Source organism: Salvelinus fontinalis, unplaced genomic scaffold (genome assembly GCF_029448725.1).
Source record: "Salvelinus fontinalis isolate EN_2023a unplaced genomic scaffold, ASM2944872v1 scaffold_0225, whole genome shotgun sequence".
Taxonomy (NCBI): domain Eukaryota; kingdom Metazoa; phylum Chordata; class Actinopteri; order Salmoniformes; family Salmonidae; genus Salvelinus; species Salvelinus fontinalis.
This window is the reverse complement of record NW_026600434.1, coordinates 259,488-273,493: the sequence shown is the minus strand read 5'-3', so window position 1 is coordinate 273,493 and position 14,006 is coordinate 259,488. Positions and strand designations below refer to the sequence as shown.

Genomic DNA, 14,006 nt, shown 5'->3' with positions numbered 1-14,006 from the left:
CCGTATGTAAATCTCAGGTTCTTTAAATTAGAATGAATGGCCAATGATACACAGAAATTAGGCTCTTTAATCAGCTGAAAGAACTGAAGACAGGTCAATCTGACTGGATGCAGTGCTTTTTCAACTTGGGCTTTTTAGTGCTATTGATTCCTCCAGGAAATGGCAACAGGAGTCCTGCTCTGGGAGCCATTTGGGTGTCTGAGAAATCACTTAGAACATGGGTTGAGAGCTGGAATCAATGTGGGCTCTCCTCCACTGCAGGGCCCAGGGTGAGGGAGCTAATGGCTGAGTGTGGGGCCCATCGGGGTGGAGCAGAGTTTAGGATGGAACATCACACTCACAGACAGATGGTAGGGAAATATTAAGCTGTAAATGAGAAATAGACAGGCTAGATGACTCGTAAGAACTTGGTTTATGTCCTATGGAGGAATATAGGTTTGTTTGATGGGGGTTATTTTATGCGTGGGTTCTACTTGGAACCAAATTTGGTTCTAACTTGAACCAAAAAGGGTTTTCCTATGGGGACAGCTGAAGAACCCGTTTGGAACTGTTTTTTCTAAGAGTGTATAGCCTATAGCCTTTGGATTGGATAGAGGACACTGCAGTTATGATGTCAAACTGCTGCACTTTCCCTGCAACGCCTAGTGCAAAGGCAGGCTGGCGGCCATTTTCTGTTTCGAACAGGGACTGTGTTGCATAGCCCAGAAACCCATGGGTGACCGTGAGACCCATTGACTGGCTGTCAACACACACAGACCGTTGTCTCTGTTGTGGACAGAGGGCACTGCAGCGTCCTGAGCTTGGCGGCACACTCACCATAAAGGACTATGCTCATTGCCTTATAAAGGAATCTATGCATGATAACATTATGCTGGAGGTTTTCTCTTTATAAATCGATTACCGCTGCAATATGTATGTTGTTTGTCTGTGCTTTATAGTCAAGGGAAAGGTTTTAAGTGTGCTGGTATCATAGAACAGTAGGCTATTTAGAAATAAGGGCCTATTTGGCACAATGGAAAGGGAAAGGGGGATACCTAGTCAGTTGTACAACTGAATGCATTCAACTGAGATGTGTCTTCTGCATTTAACCCAACCCCTCTGAATCAGAGAGGTGCGGGGGGCTGCCATAATCGACATCCACGTCTTCGGCGCCCGGGGAACAATGGGTTAACTGCCTTGTTCAGGGGCAGAACGACAGATTTTTACCTTGTCAGGTCGGGGATTCGATCCAGCAACGCAGGATGTTAGGGAGTCAGGGACATCGTCTGTTTTCCGGATCTTTCCATTGCAGCCATGTGTCTCTAGTGTAAAAGCTGGTGCAACAACAACCTTGATGAAAACAGTTGCAGTTTGGCAGGGCACAACAGCTCCCGTGGATGTCATCCACAATATTGTTCTATTTTGAATTTTGGTTTAATCTGTGAAGATTAAATGATGGAAATATTTTAGCTGCTGGGCAGAACAGTCAGTTCCTAAAAGAGGCCTGTAAGCCTCTATGGATGATACATTTGCCTTCTCTCTGGCCTGCCTGTGCAAAGACCCTAATGTGTCAATGTATCAATGGGTAATCTATCTGCCAGGCCAGTATAGCCAATTAAGATGTCAGTTGGAGGGCGTCATACCGGACGATATTAGCATTTCTCTGACAGAAGAGAGTAGGGGAACAGAGGTAGATGTAAAGAGATCACCTAGCAACCAAGGGTCGTGTTCATTAGGGTCCTCAGGACCACTGCTGTCACAACCAGGGTCGTGTTCATTAGGGCACGTGGTGCCAGGTAGTCCCTCCCTTTTCCAGTACATTTTCTTCCATTTTGTGCTTAATGAGCATGACCCACCCTTAAACTTGAGGGAAAAAGGCTTATAGGTAAATGTTGGATGCTTCTAAGACGGGCTCTTTCTCAATGAGTCTCCATGCAGACGGTAATCGTCTAGATTCAGGTGGAAGACTTCAGGTTACTTCAGGGTTTGGTGCTACTGCCATGCTATTTGGATAACCGAATGTTGGGCCATTGACACCCTTTGGAAGGTTAGAATGGTGGTTAGTGTGAGAGGATGACTGGCATATTCTGTGTCCTTATTAATAGTTTTATGTTGTGCCATCTTTTTCACTTGCGGTGTTATTAGGTGAAGATGGTGTTATAAGTCGTTCTGAAGGTCGTTCCCACTGGGCACAGATGTCATCAGTTCAATGTCTAGTTTTGATTTACATTTGGTTGAGATGTCAACTAACGTGAATTCAACGTGAAATCAACATAAACATTTACCATGTCATTGGATTTAGGTTAAAAGTTGGGTTAAAAAAATACCAAATTCCCTTACTTTGAAGACAAATCAAATTTCCATGTTGATTCAACTTCATCACATGACTTTTTGTGGTTGACATGGAAACAATGTTGATTCAGCCAGGTTTTTGCCCAGTTGGTTTTGTGTTTCTGTATCCTGTGGTTGTATAATGATGCCTTGTTATATCAATGTGTTATAACAGCGTAATATATATATTTTTTAATGCTAAGGATATTAAGACCCCAAAACAAATCCCAGACATCTAATAAAGATGGGTGAATACTGATGTTGAACAGCCTTTTACAACATTTACAAGATGACTAGCTTTGGCCAAGGACCATCTGGCATCTTTACCAAAGGGCTGGGGTAATCTCGTAGTCCTCTTCATACGTTGTGTAAAAGTACTGCATATCTTCCAGCTAAATTGAAAATATTCAAACTAAAGATGCCGGTTTTGTAACAAATGATTGACACAAGAAATGCCCTGTTTTCAAACTTACAACTCAAGTGAATGAAGTGTGCTGTAACATCTCGGAAACAGTGAGATTTATGTTATGAATGGATTACACATTATTACACATTTACCTCTTCACTGCACTAAATGTAGTGACTGTGTGATCACTCGCTCTGTTGCTCACACACAATTGCCAGAATTGCCAATATCACACAGCCTTTCCCAGAAATCCAAAGATGGCAGCTCAGGGCGATTAGCGGGGAGGAATTAGTCGTGGCGGTCTACTATCCCAGGAAGTGGACTTACGGTCAGTCTCACATCTCCAAGGCATGCTGACCATCCATTTATTTCCTCGAACGCCATTCCATCCACTGCAGCAGGGCTTCTTTGGCTAAGCTGCGTCACTCCATTCAGGTGGGAAAAACATTGAGTTTTGGAATGTTGCCACCTTTCTCTCACTCGGTTTACATCTCTCTTTCTACAGTCTCCTCTCACCTGTCTCCCTCCCTCCTCACATTTTCTCTCTGTCTCTCTTCAGTGTTCTTCTTCTTCCCTCTCTCTCTCCTGTGGTCTCTCGTTTCCTGCAGAATTTGGCTTTACAGGGCTGGCTGACTGGCTGGCTGGCTGGCTGGTTCTCTTATATGTGTTGGGGTGATGATGACTCCTGTTCTGTGTATGGCACTGGTAGAATTCACTGTGAAAGCACACTATCAGTGAATTACCATAGGGCCATAAACAGAGCAGAGAAAGAACCACTGGATGACGCCCGTCCATTCCCAGAGCTAACTAAACTCTCCCTTGTCTTCTTCTGCTTGGGGTGAATGTGATGTCTCTGTTTCGGGTGGTATGAGTACTGCTATGGATCTTTGATTGGGTACCTTTGGGCCTTTGGGATCTTTGTGGGTCAATCGAGCTTTGGTGCGTCCCTCACGACAACCGCATCGACTTACATTGGGACGTCTCCGCCTCTGCTTTTCTTCTTCGCCCATTTTGGCACTAGCACATTTTTGCTTCTGTATATATGCTTTGAGCAATCATGTGTAGTGCCAATATAGGACAAGATAGATTGACGTCGTTTTTTGGGGGGGAATTCAACATTCACTGTGTACTAATACTACCTTGTCTTGTCTCCTGCATTGACCATTGTAGGACTTTGACTTGATTGATCTGTCTTCTCCCTGCTCCCCTGTCCTGTGTAGGTCATTTTCTATTCTCAGTACAATGGAATCTGAGCCTCATTATCTGAATGGATCAACAGAAAATTCAATAGACCAATGGACCACTTTCAAAATATTTTCTGCTGACTGCAAGTGTGTGGGAGTCTCGCATGCCATCCCCTCTGAAACCATTCCTTTTAGCATTGGCAATGATGAAGATGAAAGTCATGGGTTTTTATTGCCTAAACTCAAAAATATGTATTAAATATAATAGCAGAGTGGAATGTTGCATGACAGCAGATAGGAGCAGATTGATTATTGCCTGTACCTTCTTCCCCCTGTAATAGCCGTGGTTTTAGAGACAATGCTAGACGCAACCTTAAACCATCCATGTCCCATCCATCGGAGGTACTGGTTCGCTTTTCGGACGGACAGGCCTGGATTGGCCAGGCAGCTCTCTGGCGGTGTTTGGCAATGGTAGAACTCACACTGGTGAGGTAGCTGGATCCGGTGGTTCTAGACTTGCCAACTACTGCTCCAGAGCTTCAGCTCAGCCCATCGAGACCGGTGAAGACATCAAGGCACTCTCTATGGTGTAACTCTTCAATGTTTCTATAACGTATCTCAACATTCTCCAAATGAAGACACCTTCTGGATGGCTAGGATAGGGATAGCTTCCTCCCTGAGTGAGTGGCTGTTGGTGGTGAAGGGTGGGGTGAGTCTTCTGTATTCCTCCCCTCCACACCCCAGTCTCACAGCTCCATTGAACCAACCTTACAGGCAAGTCTCAGAGCTCCATTGAACCAACCCTACAGGCAACAGTCTCAGAGCTCCATTGAACCAACCGTACAGGTAACAGTCTCAGAGCTCCATTGAACCAACCGTACAGACAACAGTCTCAGAGCTCCATTGAACCAACCGTACAGGTAACAGTCTCAGAGCTCCATTGAACCAACCATACAAGCAACAGTCTCAGAGCTCCATTGAACCAACCACACAGACAACAGTCTCAGAGTTACATTGAACCAAACATACAGACAACAGTCTCAGAGCTCCATTGAACCAACCAGACAGACAACAGTCTCAGAGCTCCATTGAACCAACCATACAGACAACAGTCTCAGAGCTCCATTGAACCAACCATACAGACAACAGTCTCAGAGCTCCATTGAACCAACCATACAGACAACAGTCTCAGAGCTCCATTGAACCAACCAGACAGACAACAGTCTCAGAGCTCCATTGAACCAACCATACAGACAACAGTCTCAGAGCTCTATTGAACCAACCAGACAGACGACAGTCTCAGAGCTCCATTGAACCAACCATACAGGAAACAGTCTCAGAGCTCCATTGAACCAACCATACAGACAACAGTCTCAGAGCTCCATTGAACCAACCAGACAGACAACAGTCTCAGAGCTCCATTGAACCAACCATACAGACAACAGTCTCAGAGCTCCATTGATCCAACCATACAGGCAACAGTCTCAGAGGAAAAGAGGGTTTGTGTTCCAACTACAGGAATATCAGTCAGGAAATGTGACAAGATCTGGTCTCTCCTCCGTTGGACGTGACTGTGTATGTAATGCACCCAGACTTTTCTTGAGTAGTTATGCTAGTAAAAAATAGCTTTTGAATAGAGAATGTTATTTGTCATGCCTGCTGGTATTTCACTGTGAAGTCTGTGTATTTGTATATCGCTGTGTGTTTAGAATGAGTAAGTACTGTTTTCTTGCTGTTGCACTTAACCTTGCTTTACTAGCCTGGTCCCATATCAGCTTGTGCTGTTTTGCCAACCCCAATGGCCCTTGTCATGCCAAACAACCATAAGACGGCAAGACAGCAGAAACAGATCTAGTGCCAGGCTATAGCTCCATCATAGTTGAATAGAATGCGAGTCCAGTTCCCAAGTCTGTATAATGAGCCCCCTGTCTGTTCTGCCCATGGCCAGCCAACAGGGGGCCATGCCTCCCTCTCTGGAGTCCCAGACAGAATTAGCAAACTGTGTGGTGTCGTCTTACAATCTCTTTCAATGCACCTCTTTTTCCTTCCCATCCCAACCTGCTTGAGAAAAGAGTGAGAGAGTAGGAGTCTGTATTTTCAGAGAGAGAATGACTTTGGTTGTTAGAGAAGCCCGTAGCCAGAAAGCTAGTGCAGTGCTCTGCTCAGTAGATCAGGGTCAGGGTATCTGCTAGTGTAGGTGACAGGGGGATTGGGGGGGGGGGGGGGGGGGGGGTTAAAACCCTTCATCTGCTTTTGCATAAATCCTTGCTATACACTTCAGCGTCGGCTTATATGATTTGTATCGTCACTCATTCAGCCGGGGGCTGTGTCTGTTCTGTGAGCATGCTGTCATTTGACCTGCACCGCGGTGGTTTTAGCTTTGTGTTTGAAAGCCATTCAAATTTTAAAAGAAGGGAAGTGGTAAGATTGTGGTCGAGAGACAGCCAGTAAGCCTCGAGAGACAGCCAGTAAGCCTCGATAGACAGCCAGTAAGCCTTAATAGACAGCCAGTAAGCCTTAATAGACAGCCAGTAAGCCTCGATAGACAGCCAGTAAGCCTTAATAGACAGCCAGTAAGCCTTAATAGACAGCCAGTAAGCCTCGATAGACAGTCAGTATGCTTCAATACAGCCAGTATGCCTCGATAGACAGCCAGTATGCCTTGATAGACAGCCAGTATGCCTTAATAGACAGCCAGTAAGCCTCGAGAGACAGCCAGTACGCCTCGATAGACAGCCAGTATGCTTCAATACAGCCAGTATGCCCTTAATAGACAGCCAGTAAGCCTCGATAGACAGCCAGTAAGCCTTAATAGACAGCCAGTATGCCTCGATAGACAGCCAGTAAGCCTCGATAGACAGCCAGTATGCCCTTAATAGACAGCCAGTAAGCCTTAATAGACAGCCAGTAAGCCTTAATAGACAGCCAGTAAGCCTTAATAGACAGCCAGTAAGCCTTAATAGACAGCCAGTAAGCCTCGATAGACAGCCAGTATGCCTCGATAGACAGCCAGTAAGCCTTAATAGACAGTCAGTAAGCCTCGATAGACAGCCAGTATGCTTCAATACAGCCAGTATGCCCTTAATAGACAGCCAGTAAGCCTCGATAGACAGCCAGTAAGCCTTAATAGACAGCCAGTATGCCTCGATAGACAGCCAGTAAGCCTCGATAGACAGCCAGTAAGCCTCGATAGACAGCCAGTAAGCCTCGATAGACAGCCAGTAAGCCTTAATAGACAGCCAGTATGCCTCGATAGACAGCCAGTAAGCCTCGATAGACAGCCAGTAAGCCTTAATAGACAGCCAGTAAGCCTTGATAGATAGCCAGTATGCCTCGATAGACAGTCAGTAAGCCTCGATAGACAGCCAGTAAGCCTTAATAGACAGCCAGTAAGCCTTGATAGATAGCCAGTATGCCTCGATAGACAGCCAGTAAGCCTTAATAGACAGCCAGTAAGCCTCGATAGACAGCCAGTAAGCCTCGATAGACAGCCAGTAAGCCTCGATAGACAGCCAGTAAGCCTTAATAGACAGCCAGTACGCCTCGATAGACAGCCAGTAAGCCTTAATAGACAGCCAGTAAGCCTTGATAGATAGCCAGTATGCCTCGATAGACAGTCAGTAAGCCTTAATAGACAGCCAGTAAGCCTTGATAGATAGCCAGTATGCCTCGATAGACAGTCAGTAAGCCTCGATAGACAGCCAGTAAGCCTTGATAGACAGCCAGTAAGCCTCGATAGACAGCCAGTAAGCCTCGATAGACAGCCAGTAAGCCTCGATAGACAGCCAGTAAGCCTCGATAGACAGCCAGTATGCTTCAATACAGCCAGTAAGCCTCGATAGACAGCCAGTAAGCCTCGATAGACAGCCAGTATGCCTCGATAGACAGCCAGTAAGCCTCGATAGACAGCCAGTAAGCCTCGATAGACAGCCAGTAAGCCTCGATAGACAGTCAGTAAGCCTCGATAGACAGCCAGTATGCTTCAATACAGCCAGTATGCCTCGATAGACAGCCAGTATGCCTCGATAGACAGCCAGTATGCCCTTAATAGACAGTCAGTAAGCCTCGATAGACAGCCAGTACGCCTCGATAGACAGCCAGTATGCCTCGATAGACAGCCAGTAAGCCTCGATAGACAGCCAGTAAGCCTCGATAGACAGCCAGTACGCCTCGATAGACAGCCAGTAAGCCTCGATAGACAAATCTCTGGTGAGTGGTGTAACCTGTTTTCTGCTTGACTAACAGATTCAGATTCACTTGACTCTATTTTAGTCTCATATTGCCGAACTTAACATGCATGGGCGACATGTTCATTATTAAGGAAAATGCATTTTTATCTCTTGATAATGTGATGATTATGTGACTTGTGAAACCCAGTCCTGACTTTGTAATGTAAGTGCACCTGTTGACATTCTAGCTTTTACATTTTTCCTCCATAGAAAATCACAGTCTCTCTCATGCAAATAATAAACTTATTCAAAAGACTAGCCCATTGTCTCAGACTCCTGTAACGATTTTCTCTGGTGTAGTATAGTGCATTGTGGGAAAGTCATCGTCAATGCAGGGGCCTTCTCCAGATGGGCTGCACCTCTCAGGTTACACCACATTTTTCAGCCCCCTTTCTCTCTCTCTCTCTCTCTCTCTCTCTCTTTCTCTCTCTCTGTATCTCTTTCTCTCTCTCACTCTGTCTCTGTCTCTCTCTCTTTCTCTCTCTCTCTGTGTCTCTCTCTTTCTCTCTCTCTCTGTGTCTCTCTCTACCACCAGCCCCCCACCCCGGCCCTTCTCAATCTCCGTCTCTCTCTCTGTCTCTCTCTCTGTCTCTCTCGCTCTGTTGCTCTCTGTCTCTCTCTCTCCCTCAGAGGCGTGATGAGTGGTGCTCAGGGTTAGATTGGGAGAGTTGGGCTGAGGGCAGAGACAGCCGTGCCTGTACTCCTCTAATGCACCCAGGGGCATTAGTGAAATGAGATTAGGACCCATCGTTCTTACGCCAGTGTCTGGGCCGGAGGGAGGGTAACAGAGGTGGTGTGAGTTAGTAGTGTTGCTGGGGAAGGTGTGGAGGCCATTATTGGGGCGTGAAGGGAGACTAGAGGATGCAGCATCAGCACATGCTGATTGGCTGTCAATATCTTTGGGTGATCTTAAGGAGAGGTTAGAGAATAGATGAAATGTGTTACACGTTGGTGCAATTAATTCAACCCAATTCAAAGTTTATACAGCTGTACGTTAAGCAAAATATGCCTTTCCATTGAAATATTTAGTCTAATCTATGATGAAACAGGTAGAGCATATGCTAACTATCATAGTTATAACCCACTATGTGACAGAGTAGAGCACTTAGCATACTGATAGTAAATGTTGCTATAATTCAGAATTATTCCCTGGTTCATCCAACACATTGTGTGTGTGTAGAAGTGTGGACAGTGGAGTCTTGTTCAGCCCCTCCCCGTCTCCCCCTATCTCCACCCACTCTCTCCCACATTCTATCAGCCCTACCCCCTCTCCCCCATCTCCTATCAGCCCCACCCCCTCTCCCATCTCCTATCAGCCCCACCCCCTCTCCCCCATCTCCTATCAGCCCCACCCCATCTCCTATCAGCCCCATCCCCTCTCCCCATCTCATATCAGCCCCACCCCATCTCTCCCATCTCCTATCAGCCCCACCCCCTCTCCCCCATCCCCTATCAGCCCCACCCACTCTCCCACATCTTCTATCAGCCCCACCCCCCCTCCCCATCTCCTATCAGCCCCACCCCCTCTCCTATCAACCCCACCCCCTCTCCCCATCTCCTATCAGCCTCACCCCCTCTCCCCTCAGCCCCACCCCCTCTCCCCCATCTCCTATCAGCCTCTCCCCATCTCCTATCAGCCCCACCTCCTCTCCCCATCGCCTATCAGCCTCACCCCCTCTCCCCTCAGCCCCACCCCCTCTCCCCCATCCCCTATCAGCCCCACCCCCTCTCCCACATCTTCTATCAGCCTCACCCCCTCTCCTATCAGCCCCACCACTCTCCCCCTACCCTATCAGCCCCACCGCCTCATCTCCTATCAGCCCCACCCCCTCTCCCCCATCTCCTATCAGCCGACCCCTTCTTCCCCCTGCCCTATCAGCCCCACCCCCTCATCTCCTAAGGCTGGTGCTGGGACGAGGGGAGGGAGTGGAGATTATCCCCTGTGCTGGAGTATTAAGAAACGATTAGTGGAGATTAAAGGCCTGCCCCAGAGTCTGCACGACTCCAGGCAACAAGAATGGAGCTGGCTCAGCCAGAGAGAATCAATATCAATACGCCTCCTACTACTACTACTGTGTGTGTAGGTACTGTGTAGGTACTGTGTACAACTGAGTACCAGCACACACAGCCAATGATGTCATATGTAATAAAATGATATGCTATTGATATTACAAGGCTTGACTGCAGTGTATTGTCCTGAGTGGTATTCCCTTGGACAGAGTAGCTTAGTGCTGAAACATAACTGGGTCGTGTTCAGTTGTCACGAAAAGGCAAAAAAACGGTCAGAAACAGAGGTAAACAGGGAGGTACTATCTGAATCCAATAAGAAATGCACGTTTTTGCTTTCCGTTGCAAATCACTTTATTACGGTGTGTCCTTTTGAAAAAGACCTTGGTTTCCGGGGGCATGTAGAGCAGTCAGGATTGGTGGACAGGTGATTTGTCACCACAGATGCCCCCTTCTCTTCAGCCTTTACAGGTCAGGTCACACACCTCACCGCATCACCGAGCCCCCCGACAGGCATCCGCGTGGATCCATCTGCTGCCACCATTAGCTGATTACATCACCAGCACCCACCTCACTGATTGACCGGCTTACCACAGAACCTTTCATCAGTGAGCCTGCCTTCATCAGACCCTGGACATGAAACAGTTAACATGAAGGCTGCGTCCTAAATGGCTCCCTATTATAGTGCATCACTTTTGACCAGGGAACATCCACTATAGGGAATAAGGTGCTGTTTGGGACGCAGGGTGCTGAGAGGTGTTAGGTGTATGTCAGGGCGCGTACACTGCTGCTCATGTTGAGTTACTATGTGCACTTAGTGGTTACTTCCTGCTACTTTGTTAATTCCTATTTTGTAGTGGATACTTCATTCTATAAATCCCAAGAATATGTTTGGATGGACAAAACAACAAACAGGCATGGTAAGAATCAATCTCCACACGCAGAACCAAATCTGGTGTCTGCCACTGGCCGGCTACTCCATTAGAGTCCATTCATTTATGTAGCAGTATGTCATGAGAGACGAGGTAAGAACGAATGTGGCTTTAAATTCCCTGTATAGGTGGATATTTTCGAGAGAGAGGGCAAGGCCTGTTTCTCAGAAAGCATTCTGAGGCTTTTTTAATCTGGTGCTACAGGGTGATGCACACGTGTCACGCTCCTACCATCCCAGTGGCCAGCTGCCCTCTAACCCACAACATCACCCACCCACATTAACACAAACACCATTTAGACATCCTCTCAAAATTATCTCCTTAAAATGTCTCATAAACAAGCGCTTCAATACAGAGAAGACAGCAAAGCAGGAAACAGGACATGGTGTATCTTTCCATCCATGAGGTTGTAACCTGCTTCCTCTGCTGTAATCTGGGAGGCAGAATGGGATGTGCGTTGACGTCTGACGGATTAGGGCCCGAACCAACGTCTCTCTCTCCCACTCCGCAACAGAAGGACCCAGCTAGCAAATCCCAGGCTTTAACCACGGGGAGGGCTGCACAGTGCAATACAGCTTATGATGTAACCAGGACCCTGACCGTCCGTCACGACAGGCTCTGAGTGTGTGTGGCGGGTAGGGGGATGACAGTGGAGTGTATAGAGGTCATGGAGTTTTCATGGCAGGGTAACTACATCGGTAAACCATGTAGAAAAAGAGGGGCATGGACCAACAAGTCCCACAACAACCAATATAGTGTATGATGTGAAGAATAATAGTAGGGTTTTGGAAAGGAAGTATTTCACCTTCAGAGTTCAATGATGACACTGGCTAGTGTGACCGGTGAACAGTAGTCACTTTATTGGGCGATCACATGGACTGCATGCTTGGTGTAATTCAGTCACCTCATGTATTTCCTAAATCATTAATTCTACGGAGAGGATTCTCTGTAATGAGCTGAATTTATTCATACCGTCATATCAAACCAGACAAATGCACACGTATTCTGTACAAATACAAAAGTCATCGAATGCTCTGTAGTATACAGTACAGTCCCCCTCAATTTATAAAATTATTTAGAATACGTTCCTACCACTGACATCAAAAGGAGCGTCTTTGTTTAAAATTTAAAAAAAAACACTCAAAGGGACAGCTACTCATGCATTAGAGACACCAATTGTGATATTCTCTGGAGTCAAAATGGCTGCCTAGCCAGGTCGTCAAATATCCAGCACAAAAAAATACCTTACTAATAAATCCTGAGTCTTCACAAATCCCAGTATGTGTGTGGAGTGGACTACAGTACAATAAACCACACAACAACAGGTAACATATTTCATAAGTAATGTTTCATTGGAATCATTCTAGGCAGTGAAGTGTCTTACAGTGGACAGTTGATAATTGGGATGCTTCGTAGACATCCAGGGTACAAGAGGAACATTGACTAATATAGCAGGGGGTGGAATTAGTGGAAAGGTTCCAGGGTTTCAGCACAACCTGATTGCATATGAAGTCCATGACAACAGAGCAGAGAGTGATTGTGATTTGGTAACCGCATTCTATAACAAACATGGAATAACACTCACACACATCGTACCAAAACATCATTAATGGGACTGTGATATAGGTTCAGAATGAAAGGTGAATTGGTGGTGGTGGTGGCGTCCTCCTTGGCTTTTTGGTTATTCTTTAAGTAAATGTTAAGGTGTGCAGAAATAAATACTAAATACTCTCTAACCCATGTCACACAATGCTCAACATCAAAGCTAAAAATGGACATTCAAACAAAAAACATCTCCTACTATATACACACACATAGTAAACAATGCATTGATAAATCCGTCACTTTTTATTCCCCTGCAGATGTACATAAAAAATATATTTTTTTACATTGTACAGAGCGCAGCATGTGGAAACCATAGAGAATGATAGAGGCCTCTACTGGCCAAAAGGCTGTATTAGCATGGGCAGCGCCATTTAGGGCTTCCACCATTTTAATGCAGTCAACTGGTGGGGGACTTCCAACTTCATTGGCTGATCCTCCACTGACGGAGTAATGTCAAACCGGGTTATCAGGAGGGATCAGTCAATTGTGAAGAGGAAAATGGAGTAATTCAAAATGGAGATGGCCTCAATGGCACTGCCCATGCTGTCATAGACGCTATAATGGCACAGATACAAAGATGAGCCCTCTATCTATCTCTATGGTGAAAACGGACTATCCCTCCCTCAGCTCCCGGCGGCGGCCATTTTGGGACTTTGTTCCAGTGGAACACACCTGCCAAGGGAGGATTCAGTGTCACTGCTCCAGAGTCACTACCTCTACTGCCTGGCCGTCCAGTGTGACCGTGTTGTCGATGCGTGTGGCCACGGGCGCCATGGCCACTTGTACGGGCCGGTTCCCCTGGGCTAGGCTGGTAACCACCGTCTGGTACATGCTGACTGGGATCTGCACCAGGCCTGGAGAGAGACAGACGGGGGGGATACAGGCTTAGACACGTTTAAATAGTAAAAAGTAGCACTTCTGTTCTCCATCGACCTAAATGTCTTTTTATTCCATTTATTAACCAGGTAGGCCAGTTGAGAACAAGTTCTCATTTACAACTGAGACCTGGCCAAGATAAAGCAAAGCAGTGCGACAAAAACAACAACACAGAGTTACACATGGAATAAACAAAAGTACAGTCATTAACACTATAGAAAAGTCTATATACAGTGTGTGCAAATGTAGTAAGATTAGGGAGGATGTGCAGAATATGAATGTGCAAGTGGAGATACCGGGGTGAAAAGGACCAAAAAAATAAATATGAGGAAGTTGGGTGGGCTATTTACAGATGGGCTATGTACAGGTGCAGTGATCGGTAAGCTGCTCTGACAGCTGATGCTTAAAGTTAGTGAGGGAGATAGAAAACTCCAGCGTTAGCGATTTTTGCAATTCG

The 14,006-nt window shown here is 46.3% G+C and overlaps 1 protein-coding gene across 6 annotated transcripts in view; it reads right to left on the bottom strand.

Annotated features, from left to right (window-relative positions):
- Positions 1-11,906: 11,906 nt before the first annotated feature.
- The window catches only part of LOC129844768 (nuclear respiratory factor 1), a 29,349-nt gene continuing 27,249 nt past the window's right edge, over positions 11,907-14,006 (bottom strand). For all 6 annotated transcript variants that reach the window (XM_055912868.1, XM_055912871.1, XM_055912869.1 and 3 more), the window contains one exon: positions 11,907-13,527. In XM_055912868.1, the coding sequence (XP_055768843.1) occupies positions 13,367-13,527 (161 nt within the window). In that variant the 3' untranslated portion in view covers positions 11,907-13,366. The remainder of the gene's footprint in view (positions 13,528-14,006) is intronic.